Raw genomic sequence first — 13,474 nt, 5'->3', positions numbered from 1 at the left:
TCCAAAAGAGAACCACCCCAAAGTGATAAATTCAAAGAACATCTATGTTTTTCTTTTGCCAGTCCTGGGGCTTGGACTCAGGGCCTGAGCACTGTCCCTGGCTTCTTTTTGCTCAAGGCTACCACTCTGCCACTTGAGCCACAGTGCCACTTCTGGCCTTTTCTATGTATGTGGTGCTGAGGAATTGAACCCAGGGCTTCATGTATACGAGGCAAGCAATCTTGCCACTAGGCCATATTCCCAGTCCCAAAGAACATCTATCACTCAGCTTAGAAATATCCAAAAAACATTACAAATCTTGATTAAAGTTAATTATGAGTGAAAAATTCACAAGAGCTATCAATCTTACAATGATGAATACAATATGCCATAATTCTAACCTCCTGTGACTCTAGAGGAAAGAGGTAAGCACTATACTCACGTCCACTGGGAAAGGAATCCCTGGTAGGTTATCCAGCCTCTTTCATTTGTGCAAACTGTGTTATTCACATCTGGTCCCCAAGGTATGTAAGGAAAAACTTTAAACAAATCTTTCAGTTCATCAGGTGACAAAGCGCAATCTCTATCCTGAAGATCACAAGGAAGTAAATAATATTTAGATACCTAAGAGAACAATTTCCAACAATAAAAAAAAATCCCTAGTCTAGTAAAGCTGTGCTAAAAACTGATAAACCAATGATAAGAAAATTGATACTCTATCAAGAAAATTCTTGGGCTGGGGATATGGCCTAGTGGCAAGAGTGCTTGCCTCGTATACATGAGGCCCTAGGTTCGATTCCCCAGCACCACATATACAGAAAATGGCCAGAAGTGGTGCTGTGGCTCAGGTGGCAGAGTGCTAGCCTTGAGCAAAAAGAAGCCAGGGACAATGCTCAGGCCCTGAGTCCAAGCCCCAGGACTGGCCAAAAAAAAAAAAAAAAAAAAAAGAAAAGAAAATTCTTCACTTGAATGTAAGAAAACCTTCAAAAGAGTGTATCACAAACTAGACCTTTATATTTTGAGAAAACAATAAAAGAGCAGAAAATACTTTTGCTGGCTTAGGAAGTTGAGTTTTTGGCTACACATCTCAAAGCTAAGAAAGAGAACAGAGAAGCATCATTTAGGGCTGGGAATGTGGCTTAGCAGTAGAGTGCTTGCCTAGCATGCATGAAGCCCTGGGTTTGATTCCTCAGTACCACATAAACAGAAAAATCTGGAAGTGGCCTTGTGGCTCAAGTGGTAAAGTGCTAGCCTTGAGCAAAAATAAGCTCAGGGTCAGTGCCTAGGCCCTCAGCTCAAGCCCCAGTACTGGCAAAAAAAAAAAAAAAAAAAAAAGATTGCTTAAGCCTCATTCACAAATATTTTTTATTTTTTTGGCCAGGGCTGGTGTGTGGTTCAAATAGCAGAGCATCTGCATAGCAAGTGAGAAACCCTGAGTTCAAAGCCAATACTGAAAAAAAATTATCATATATCATGAAAATTAGTTTAAATATCAAGAAAATTAGTTTAAAAGCTTACCAAATCATGTTTGTCAAAGGTGCTTTGGAGAAATAAATATGCATGATGATTTAATTCAGTAGTGCAATCGGGAGGTATTTTTAGCCTGTTGAAAAAATTTAAGAAGAAAATCATTAATCAAATATTAAAATTTAATTTGAAAAAGAAAAGAATTGCTACAAATCTTTTTGTGGGATGATACCATGAATACAACATCTTCTCTGGAGCCATTACGAGTTTTCCAAGCAAAGTCTCTGGTGTGGCTATAGCATGTTATAAGGGTCAGAATAGTCAGTTCAAAGTGGCACACAAATTTTTCCTAAACTTCAAATGAACAAGATGAAAAAAATCTTTATAAGTAATACTGATTAAACTGTAATAGGTTTGTTCTTCCTATAAAAAATTTAAGTCACAATTACAGGCTTAATTTTTTTTCTCTCTCTCTTATTAATGGTACTGAGATTTCAACTCAGGAGCCTAAGCTGAGTCACACTTCCAGGCCTTTTTTGCACTGCTTACTTTGAGATAGGGTCATGCTGTACAAGCATGAACTTGGACAATGACTTGCTACTTTCTATTATAGCTTAATGGGTGCACCACAATGTCCAGCTTCTCCAACTGAGAGGCAGTCTCTCAAATTTTTCTGCCCAACACCAGCCTGAAATTGCTATCCTCCTATCTCAGCCTCCCACATAATTAAAATGCCCAGCTATTGGTTAAAAAGGGAGTCTTGAAAACTTTTCTGTCTGGCCTCAAACCCAAACCTATCTACATATCAATCTCAACATTGAATGAGTTGAAAATAATGCGAAGAGGGATTTCTGCCTGACTTGGGTCTTTCTGACCCACCTTAAATTCAGTTCAATAAACAGTCAAATGCAGTGAGTTAGGTAACAGAGAGACAAAAACAAGGCAGACCTCAAATTCTTAAAAATTCAAGGGCTGGGGATATGGCCTAGTGGCAAGAGTGCCTGCCTCTTATACATGAAGCCCTGGGTTCAATTCCCCAGCACCACATATACAGAAAATGGCCAGAAGTGGCGCTGTGGCTCAAGTGGCAGAGTGCTAGCCTTGAGCAAAAAGAAGCCAGGGACAGTGCTCAGGCCCTGAGTCCAAGGCCCAGGACTCTCAAAAAATAAAAATAAATTAAATAAATTAAAAAAAAACACGTTTAAAAACCCTTTTAGTCCGATACCAGTGCTTTGCACCTATAATCCTAGCTACTCCAGAGACTGAGGCTGAAATCTAAGGACCATGGCTCAAAGCCTGCCCAGGAAGGAGAATCCATGAGCCTCTCATCTCCAATTAATCACCAAAAAGCTGGAAATGAAGTTGTGACTCAAGTGGTAATGCACTAATCCTTGAACAACAACAACAAAATGTCACAGACAAAGCTGAGACCCTGAGTTCAAGTCGTAAAAGCAGCGCACACATACATAAACATACACAGTTTATTTCTTTTTCTTTTTCTTTTTTCTCTTAAGCTAGAAAGAGATATCAGTGCAGCAGAAAAGCAAGTCTAGAATCCTACCCCACATATGCAAGGTTGCCTGGTTGGGGACAAGAAATGCAGCTGCTGAGCAGTTGAGAAAGGGCGGTTGTGCAGTAAACAGAGTGGGTCCAAAGGAGATTCCCATGGGAATGAATGAACCTCTCCCTTCTAGAACACACCAGAACCAAGCCCACATGGACTGCAAATCTAAATGTGAAATACAAAACCAGGAAGCTCTTAAAGCAAACCAGACATCTTATTGACCTCAGATAGGTAAAACATCTTCAACAGGAAATTATCTGTCGATCAATAGATATCTATTCATCCATCATTCATCATCTATCTGTTCTATAGATAGATCTATAGATCATGGATGTGGAGTTGCTCTGCTCTGCTGGTGTAAGTATAGAATGACACAATCATGTTCACAACTATTTGCCAATATCTCCTAGAATACAGCATTTCCTATGGTCCCCAAATAAAATGTGAATAGAAAAGCAACAGCCAGAGAGCTTTTACAGCACTGGTGTTGTTCTTCTCTGGGTGGTAACTACACAAATATGTTTTGTTGTTTGCCATATTGGGGGGGGGTCTGAACTCAGGGCCTTGTAACTGGCTATACCACTTAAGCCATTCCACCCCCCAGCTCTTTTCACATTTGTTTTTTTTCAAATTACAATGGGACATAAATTTGAGATTATGTCCCATAAGCATAAACAGTTTAAACTGGCATAATATTTGCACTTATTTTATGAGTCATAAGGAAAGCAGAGTAATTGCCATTTCCATATCCTCAAATACTATCATTTCTATGTGTTGGGGACATTCAAACTCTTCTTCAGTTATTTTGAAACATATAATTATTATAGATTATAGCTACCCAATTATGCTATAGTCCATCAGAAATAATTCTTCCACCCCCAAGTGTATTTTGGTACCATTATCAACCTTCTACTTACCCTTTCTCCCCAATCCCCTCTTGGGATCTAATGACTGAATTCTATTCCCTACTATATTGTGATTAAATGTTTCAGCTTCCACAAATGAGTGAGAATCTGCAGTGTTTGTCTTTCGGCAATTGTCCTATTTCATTTCACATAGTGTCTGCACTCCCATTCATGTGGCCACAAATAACAAACTTCATTTTTTATGGCTGAGTAGCTATCATATGATATTTTTTAAATTCCCTAATCCTCAGATGGAAATGACATTTTGTTTCATCCCATATGATAGCTACTGTGACTAGCAATAAACATGGGAGGGACAGGTTATTTCCTTGGTATGATTCCATTTTCTTTGGATATGTAACTGGTAGTAGGATCATAGATAATATTTCTATTTCCAGCTTTTTTGAGGAACCCCTATACTGTTTTCCGGAATGCTTGTACTACTTTGCATTGATATCAATTGCATGTTGAGTTCTCCCTTCTCTGTATCCTCACCAGCATTTTTTTTTGTCTTTTTGATAGTGAGAGGCTTCCTACCACTATGTAATCATATTTAAGCCAGATCTTCAATCAGATGTCTATAGAATGAGTCGAGTGCTTCAGTATGTAAACTAAAGATGCTATGGGAACACCATAAAAGGGAACACTTCTGGACTAGAAAGTAGGGCAATGTTGATACTACTGATTTTGACACTATCCCTTGAACTGAGACTTTTAAAGGATGAAACCTTAACTACCTTGTGGGTAGTAGAGCGAAAACATACCAAGGGCAAAAACCTAGACAGAAAGAAACATGTGTTTGGTATTCTATAAATAGTCTGTGGATTACTTTTGGAATTAAGGTGGGGAGAGCATGAGTACAGCCAGTAATGAATGACCTCAGCCCTGTGCAGAAGCTTAGGCTTTATCCTGTGTCTTGGGAATTAACATTGTGTGTGTGTGTGTGTGTGTGTACTAATTTAGGCAGTTAATAAGAAAGTTGAAGAGACTCAAGAAGTGGCTCCATGGGTTATTTTGCAAGAAAAGGAAATATGAAATAAAGTATGAAAGAGATGATTAGTATATGCCACAAAGCCCTAAGAGATGGAATTTACCATTTTTCTTTTTGAAAAAGCACTAAGTAGCCTCTTGTAGAATGTATTCACATAAAGAACACAGAAAAGAAAACTTTGTGGATATGTCCCAGGGTAAATTCATCCATCATTATGTAGTCAATGAAAATCTGCGAAATAAATAGCTGAGTGTCTGTAATCCCAGTTACTCAGAATGCTCAGACTTGGAGATCACAGTTTAAAGATAGGTTAGACAGAAAACTCCTTGAGACTCCATCTCCAAATAACCAGCAAAAAGCTAGACTAGATCATTGAAGTAAGCCAAGTTATTACAAGGGCCTGAGTTCAAACTAGTATTGGTGGGAATACAACAACAACAAAACCTGAGAAACATGTGCCAAGATTAAGCAACATAGACAAATGAAGTTCCAACTGTCATTAGCAGACAAGAATTTAATCAAAAAGAACTCTGCTTTCTTATTGATGGGGAAGAGAAAGTAACAATTAAGTCTTTATGAGCTGTTAAATAGATAGCCAGAGGTGCTACTCTAAAATAAAAATTTAAAAGGACATTGAAAAAGTAAGAAACAAAGTTGAACACCCAAAGGCCAGATTGCATGAAGTTACAATCCCTGAAAAGCCTGCTTCTGTGGGCAGAAAAGGTACCCTGTATAAGGTTTATTAAAGTAGGTTGCTGATAAAGAAGAATACCACATGGTATTCAGGCAAGAGAGAAAAGTTTATTCCTGAACTGCTGGCCTGTGGCAGAGATGATGCATGGCCAGAGAGAAGGGCTGAACCATTAAAGGGACATGCCTTATCTAGGGCAGGGGCAGAGGTATGACCAGGTGGATTGATTGTGACCTCAGAGAAGGGGGAGGTAACTGCCTCCAGGTGTACCACTTACCTAGGTAACACAGGTACTGGGCACAGACTTAAACAGGTGTGGGGATAGGGCATCTGTATGGAGCCCTCCTGGGGGTGGACCTTACACCTGAAGCAAGGCAATCTCCTATGTAAGGGCAGCACTTGGTACATTTTTAAACAGAGCTCACACAGCATTATCAAAGGAAGATAACCATGTACCAATCAATTGTTCAGGAAAACTAATGATTTTATTCTGACAAAAGGAAAGAAAAATGCCAACCAAAATGTTTTGGGTCTTTGCATCTAAAACCATGATTACCTGGCATCTTTCTTCTCCTTCCTTCAGAAAAATGTGTTTTTAAAAAGATACTTGTATTTTTCATGGGAAGAGAAAAGAAATTGGAGCTATACTATAATTAGTGGCTCTCAAATGTGGACGAGATGGTTTCTAAGGGGATATTTGGCAATTTCTAGAGATATTTTTGGTTGTCACACTGCAGAAATGGGTGTTAATGGTTTGTAAGGACATACTAAGCATCCTATAATACACAGGACAGGCTCCATGAAAAAGAATTCTATGGGCTGGAGGCATGGTTTCACTGGTAGAACACTTGCCTAGCAAACATGAGGCTGAGTTCAAACCCCACCTCTGTCAGGAAAAAAAAAAAAGCACAACATAGTCTGAAGGATTTGCCAGGCACAGTGGCTCATGCCTGATACCCCAGATATTTAGGATGCAATTCTGGGAGGATTAAAGCTCAAGAGCAACCTGGGAAAAAGTAAGACCCCTAGCTCAACAAATGCACTGGGTGTGAAGGTGTGTGCCTGTAACACAAGCTATGTGAGACATATAAGGGAGAATTGCAGTTGGAAGTCTGTCACAGCCAAAGACCAAAACCCTATCTTAAAAATAACTACAGGGGGGCTGGGAATATAGCCTAGTGGCAAGAGAGCTTGCCCCATATACATGAAGCCCTGGGTTCGATTCCCCAGCACCACATATACAGAAAATGGCCAGAAGTGGCGCTGTGGCTCAAGTGGCAGAGTGCTAGCCTTGAGCAAAAAGAAGCCAGGGACAGTGCTCAGGCCCTGAGTCCAAGGCCCAGGACTGGCAAAAAACAACAACAACAAAAAAAAAAAACTATAGGAAAAAGGGCTTAAGGCATGTCTCAGGGCTCCTGTCCAGCAAGTGCAAGGCCCTGAATAAAATCCATATACTGAAAAAAATAAAATAAAATCTCTAGTCCAAACTGTCTACAGTGCTAGTGAGAAATAATTACTAATTATTCCTGAGGAGGCTGAAGTACAACTACCTGTTAAGTAAAATATTTAAAGCTAAAATTGCTTGGCAAGTGAAATCAGGTACAAAACCAAAGGTACATACAGGGGGAATAAATACTCAGGTGTCAAATCCAGATCATCGTCATAACCAAATCGTCGAAGTACAGTCCAAGTAGTTTCATGTCGCCCTCTCTGGATAAAAAGTGTGTGTAAAAAGAGAAAACCTGCAATAAAGTAGATCAGTAAATACAGTTAATGTGAAGAAGGGTACATAGTCACATGGGAGAAAAACATACAAGATAATAGCAGGAGGGAGATTTGAAAAGACATGTATTTCAGTGTTCATACTGAAAAACAAAAGAGAGTTCATTGGTGTTTCAATGAAACAGAGCTCATTTGAAGAGTTCTGCACATATGAGTAAGCTAGATGAAAAGGTCAAAATTACATCCCAAGGAATACAATGACAATCACAAAGTCATTTGACAAAAATTGAGAATACTGTATACAAAAAAAGAAAATAGTGTATACATCTTTAATGGAAGATTCTAGATTTTAATTTTCTTTCTTATTTCAGTGAAGCTCAACAAAATATCAACAAGGAACATTCTTTTTTTTTTTTTTTTGGCCAGTCCTGGGCCTTGGACTCCGGGCCTGAGCACTGTCCCTGGCTTCTTCCCGCTCAAGGCTAGCACTCCGCCACTTGAGCCACAGCGCCGTTTCTGGCCGTTTTCTGTATATGTGGTGCTGGGGAATCGAACCTAGGGCCTCGTGTATCCGAGGCAGGCACTCTTGCCACTAGGCTATATCCCCAGCCCAACAAGGAACATTCTAATACTTGATAAATTTGATTCACAGACAAAGTTGCTAAAAGTGATTCCTATTTAAAAGGATTTTAGAGTAAATTTGTTTATTCCTGATTTCTCTCATGAACCTCTATGTTGGTGAGGATCAAACCAATTTCCCTACCTCTAATTTACATTGAAAAATAAAGACCCTCACCAATGGCCTACCTCCCAACTCTTAAATATTCAAGTCAGATTTTAGCATACTAGTAAATATTAACACTTCCTTAAAATTAATAATGTGATATAGATGGTCATCTTCTGCAAAATTTCAGGCTGCCTATAATCCTGACTACTAAGGAGGCTGACATATGAAGATCTCAACTCAAAGCCAAACAAGGAAGGAAAAGTTCATGAGAATAATAACTCCAATTAACCACCCAAAAGCCAGAAGTAGAACCATGGCTCAAGTGGTAGAATGCCAGCCTTGAATGAAAAAGCTAAGGGACAGTGACCAGGCCTGAGGTCAAGTCCCAGTACTGGCATAAAAATAAATAAATAAATAAATAAATAAAAACTAAAATTAAGTAGTCTAAAAGAGTGAAAAAAGGGCTGAGGATGTAGCTCAGCAGTACAGTGTTTGCTAGTACTCAAAAACTCTTGAGTTTAATCCCAGCACAGGGGCAGAAAAACAACATTCTCCTACCTTTCAGTGTCAATCCACTGTCAGCTACACCATCACTTATATGTTTTCTGACTACATTCTTGACATCTTCCAGAGCTTGAGGAGCTAAAGGAGTGTTGAAACAAATTCTCTAGCAAAAAGAAAAATACATATACCAATTAAATTAAGTTGAAAAAACACCCAAAAATAGGGGTTGAGAATGTGGCCTAGTGGTAAAGTGCTTGCCTAGCATGCATGAAGCCCTGGGTTCGATTTTCAGTACCACATATACAGAAAATGCTAGAAGTGGTGCTGTGGCTCAAGTGGTAAAGTGCTAGCCTTGAGCAAAAAGAAGCCAGGGGCAGTGCTCAGGTCCTGAGTTCAAGCCCCAGGATTGGTTAAAAAAAAGAAGAAAAAAAACACAAAATACCACAAATAATATAAAATAATAATCTACCAACCAATATTAAGCCAAAAGAAATAAATTAAGATAGGTTCCACTTTTTAAAGCATGTCATAATTATTTATTTTTGCCAGTCCTGGGGCTTGGACTCAGGGCCTGAGCACTGTCCTTGGCTTCTTTTTGCTCAGGGCTAGCACTCTACCTCTTGAGCCACAGTGACACTTCTTTCTGGCTTTTTCTGTTTATGCGGTGAGGAGGAATCGAACCCAGGGCTTTGTGTATGGTAGGCAACCCACTAACCCACTACCCACTACCCCACTAACCCACATTCCCAGCCCAGCATGTCATACTTAGAAAAAAAGAAACTTCCAATTACTGGTATTGTTTGTCAACAGGCTATTTGTAAAGCTATGTTACACAAAGCCAAAAAAGCAAAGTGATTGAGATAAAAACTTTCAAGTTATCTTTAATACAACCATTGTGAAATTATCAGTCTTCTTACTTCCTAGCCATAAGAGTTTTTATATCCTAAACAAAGGCTTAGTTTCATGTAGTAGTTTTCCATAAAAAAGACAAACATACTCTTGGTTAAGATAAGCTTTTATAGCTTTTATTATTAGCAAAGAAAGAAAAAGATACACAAATAAAGAAAGCTACCTGAAAGAAGTTGAGTTCAGCATCATTGAGAGTACCATCATTATCCTGATCAGATATTTTAAATATACGAGTAAGAGCCTTTATACAGGCTGGTTTCATCTACAAAATATCAAGAAAAGAAATAATTGTTTTAATTAAAGTAAGACTTAAATGATCCCCTCCTCCCAAGTAGTTACGATTACAGACTTGAATAATCTTGCCTGACTACATTTCAAACTTCAATAAAAAATGTACTGCTCCTCAAATTCCTGAGGCAGGGTCTCATTGATTATGTAACATAGGATGGCCTCAAACTTTCAATCTTCCTCCCAAAGAAAGTCATGTGCTACCACAATTGGCCTTAATGTGATTTTTCCCCCTGATACTGGCAACTGAACTCAGTGCCTTCCACTCTCATTTGGCTTTTTTGCTCATAGTTGGCATTCTACCACTTGAGCCATGACTTCTGGTTTTCCACTGGCTACTTACAGATGGAGTTTCACGGACTTTTCTAAACAGCCAAGCTTTGAATCACAGTCCTCAGATCTCAGCCTCCTGAGCAGCTAGGATTACAGGCATAAGCCACCAGCACTCACCTTTAATGTGATTTTAAAGAGTTAACTGCCAATCCAGGTGCTAGTGGCTCAAACTTGTACATGTATAAAACAATGTAAAGTCTAAAAGTTGAACATTTTACCTATTAAGCAGGAACACCTAAAAATATCTTACTCTTGTGAGTCAGAGGGAAAAACCAGAGATTAGCAGATTAGTAGAGCTAATAATAGGGCTGAGAACAGAGCAGCAAATGATTAACAGAAACCAGAGGAAGAGGGGACTTTAATGTACTACTAGGATAAGGCTTCAGAGGTAAAATCCTAGGAAATGAAAGTACTTTGCAAATTTGTTTATAAAATAGAGCATTGGGTTGGAAATGTGGCTTAGTGGTAGAGACTTGCCTAACATGAATGAAGCCTTGGGTTCTATTCCTCAGTACCACATAAACAGAAAAGGCCGGAAGTGGCACTGTGACTCAAGTGGTAGAGTGCTAGCTTTGAGCAAAAAAGCAGCTCAGGGACAGTTCCCAGGCCCTGAGTTTGAGCCCCAGGACTGGCAAAAAATAAAAATGTAAAAATAAAATAAAATACAGCACCATGCAGGATCAGGATGGGATGAGTTTCTAGCAATATACCTAGAGACATTTATGACAAAACAATACAGAAAATACTGAATTTAGAGTATATTAGAGGGGCTAGGAATGTGGCTTGACTGTAGAGTGCTTGCCTAGTTTGCATGAAGCCCTGGGTTCTATTCCTCAGCACCACATAAACAGAAATAGCCGGAAGTGGAGCTGTGGCTCAATTGGTAGAGTGCCAACCTTGAGCAAAAAGAAGCCAGAGACAGTGCTCAGGCCCTGAGTTCAAGCATCCAGGACTGCCCCCTTCCCAAAAAAAAGTATATTAGAGCTAGAATATAGTCCATTGATAGAACATTTTCTAATGTACAAAACCTTGGATTTGATCTGCAGCACTGAAACAAACAAAACACACACACACACACGCACACACACACACACACACACACAAACAAACAGGGAAAAAAGCATCTTAACAAAGGAATAACAAGCCAGGAAGAAGGAAGATAACTGAGCAGAATCAAGAACTATATAGCAAAGGAAAAATTTAAAGTTCTATGTTTTCATTGACAAAGTTAAATATACAGTAGTACTAAGATTTTTGTTTTGCACTAGTCGAATTCTTTTTGCAGGGATAATGTTTTGCTTAACTGGAACTTAAAGTCAGAATTGGTGACCATAAAAATGTTCATATGTTAATGGTGATCTGTAATGAGCCTTTCTTTTTGAAAAATGTCTTTTTATATAAATCTACACTCAGTATGGATACCTATCCATAGATGTGGTTTTTAATGGAGCAAATTCATTACTTGGACGGCATTTTATTTTTATTCTTTTCTTGGTACTTGCCATTTAACATGTCATTACACTGCAGATTAATCAGTTCCCGTTGGAGGTTTACAGTTAATGACTATACACTATGGAAATTTTCTTTGCCTTTGATGCTAAAATTGAAGGCTGATCTCATACACACACACACACACACACACACTTATGCTCTGTCAACTAAAAAATCCACTCTTCACTGAAATACACACTTGAAAGGGACAAATTATTTTTATGTGAGTTATATTTAAAAATTCAATCAATTTCAGGTCTATGGAAAATTTTTGTTAAATTTCAGGTATTTTAGTAAGAAATTGTTTTCTTAGCTATAAAACAACAAAAAAAGGAACCGGGCATCAATGGCTCATACCTGTAATCCTGGCTACTGAGGAGACTGAGATTGCAGGAAGGATCGCAGTTCAAAGCCAGCCTGGGCATAAAAGTCCATAAGACTCTTATCTCCAATAAACTACTTCCCCCCAAAAAGCCAGAAGTAGGTAGCTGGGAATGTGGCTCAGTGGCAGAGTTCCTGCCTAGAAGGCATTAAGCCCCCAGGTTCGATTCCTCAGTACCAAATAAATAGAAAAGGCTGGAAGTAGCACTGTGCTTCAAATAGTAGAGCACTAGCCAGAGCCAGAGGCTCAGGGACAGTGCCCAGGCCATGAGTTCAAGCACAATGACTAGCAAAAAAAAAAGCCAAAAGTGGAGCTGTAGCTCAGGGGGTAAAGCTCTAGCCTTAAGCACAAAAGCTCAGGGGCAGCATCCAGGCCCTACCTTCAAGGCTCAAGACCAACATATGCATACATGCACATAAACACACACACACACACACACACACACACGTATATTCAAGTTGAATTATATATTATACCTGGGTCAAGAAACTATACAAGTAGAGACTATTAGCTAAGTTCTTGAGGTGTTTGTTTTTACTGTTATCAATTCTGTTTGTTTTAGTAGAACCTCCTGAAATAATAATTAACCTAGAAAACATTCTGGGTATTTACTGTAAATGTCGTTGAAGTGCCCAGAAAAATGTAACAATAAGCAATACATTTCAATTTCAGTAGTTGTACAAAGACACTTGGTTTACTACAGCTCACTAGCATACTAGAGTTTCTCCTCTATACAGTCCTCTAGAAACAGAAATGGATTACCTCCTTTTCCTCTGGGCAGTACAAAGGTCCTGTAGGATGAAGAACAGCTTTCTGTGCATAGTAAAAGAGCTCTGATATATTCTTCAGGTTTTTTGCAGAACACTGAAAAAGAAAGAGTTTTAAATTTTATATTCTGAAATGAACTATGAGAGACAAAAGCTTTTCTTTTGGTGAGTTATGGAGCTTGAACTCAGGGCCTAGGCATTATCCCTGAGCTTTTTCACTCAAGGTTAGTGCTCTACCACTTTTGAGCCACAGTGCCACTTCCAGTTTTCTGGTAGTTAAATGGAGGTAAGAGTCTCACAGACTTCCTGCCCAAGCTAGCTTTAAACTGTGTTCCTCAGATCTCAGCTAGGATTATAGGTGTGAGTCACCAGCATCCAGCTCAAAACATTTTTTTTTCTTTTTCTTATTTTGGTCAGTCATGGGGCTTGAACTTAGGCCCTGGGCACTCTGCCTGAACTTTTTTTGCTCAAGGATAATGCTCTATCACTTTGAGCCACAGCTCCATTTCCAGTTTTCTGATGGTTAATTGGAGAGTCTCACTGACTTTCCTATCTGGACTGGCTTTGAACCATGAGCCACCCGTACGGGGCCTCAAAAACACTTTTTTGTTGTTGGTTATGGGAACTGAACTAAGGGCCTGGACACTATCCCTGAGCCTCTTTGTGCTCAAAGTAAACACTCTACTACTTGAGCCACAGTGCCACTTCCAGTTTTTGAGTGATTAATTGGAAATGAGGATCTCACAGGGACTTC

General features: G+C 39.1%; 1 protein-coding gene across 8 annotated transcripts in view; it reads right to left on the bottom strand.

Annotated features, from left to right (window-relative positions):
- Positions 1-13,474, bottom strand: part of Rhot1 (ras homolog family member T1) — a 79,566-nt gene that overhangs the window by 31,824 nt on the left and 34,268 nt on the right. For all 8 annotated transcript variants that reach the window (XM_048366468.1, XM_048366462.1, XM_048366466.1 and 5 more), the window contains exons 8-13: positions 12,716-12,817; positions 9,623-9,721; positions 8,605-8,713; positions 7,219-7,339; positions 1,498-1,582; positions 422-567 (exon numbers count right to left, since the gene is read on the bottom strand). In XM_048366468.1, the coding sequence (XP_048222425.1) occupies positions 422-567; positions 1,498-1,582; positions 7,219-7,339; positions 8,605-8,713; positions 9,623-9,721; positions 12,716-12,817 (662 nt within the window). The remainder of the gene's footprint in view (positions 1-421; positions 568-1,497; positions 1,583-7,218; positions 7,340-8,604; positions 8,714-9,622; positions 9,722-12,715; positions 12,818-13,474) is intronic.

The sequence above is a fragment of the Perognathus longimembris genome, chromosome 17 (assembly GCF_023159225.1).
Source record: "Perognathus longimembris pacificus isolate PPM17 chromosome 17, ASM2315922v1, whole genome shotgun sequence".
In the NCBI taxonomy this organism is placed as follows: domain Eukaryota; kingdom Metazoa; phylum Chordata; class Mammalia; order Rodentia; family Heteromyidae; genus Perognathus; species Perognathus longimembris.
The sequence above is the reverse complement of the archived record's forward strand: the minus strand, read 5'-3'. Positions and strand labels throughout refer to the sequence as shown.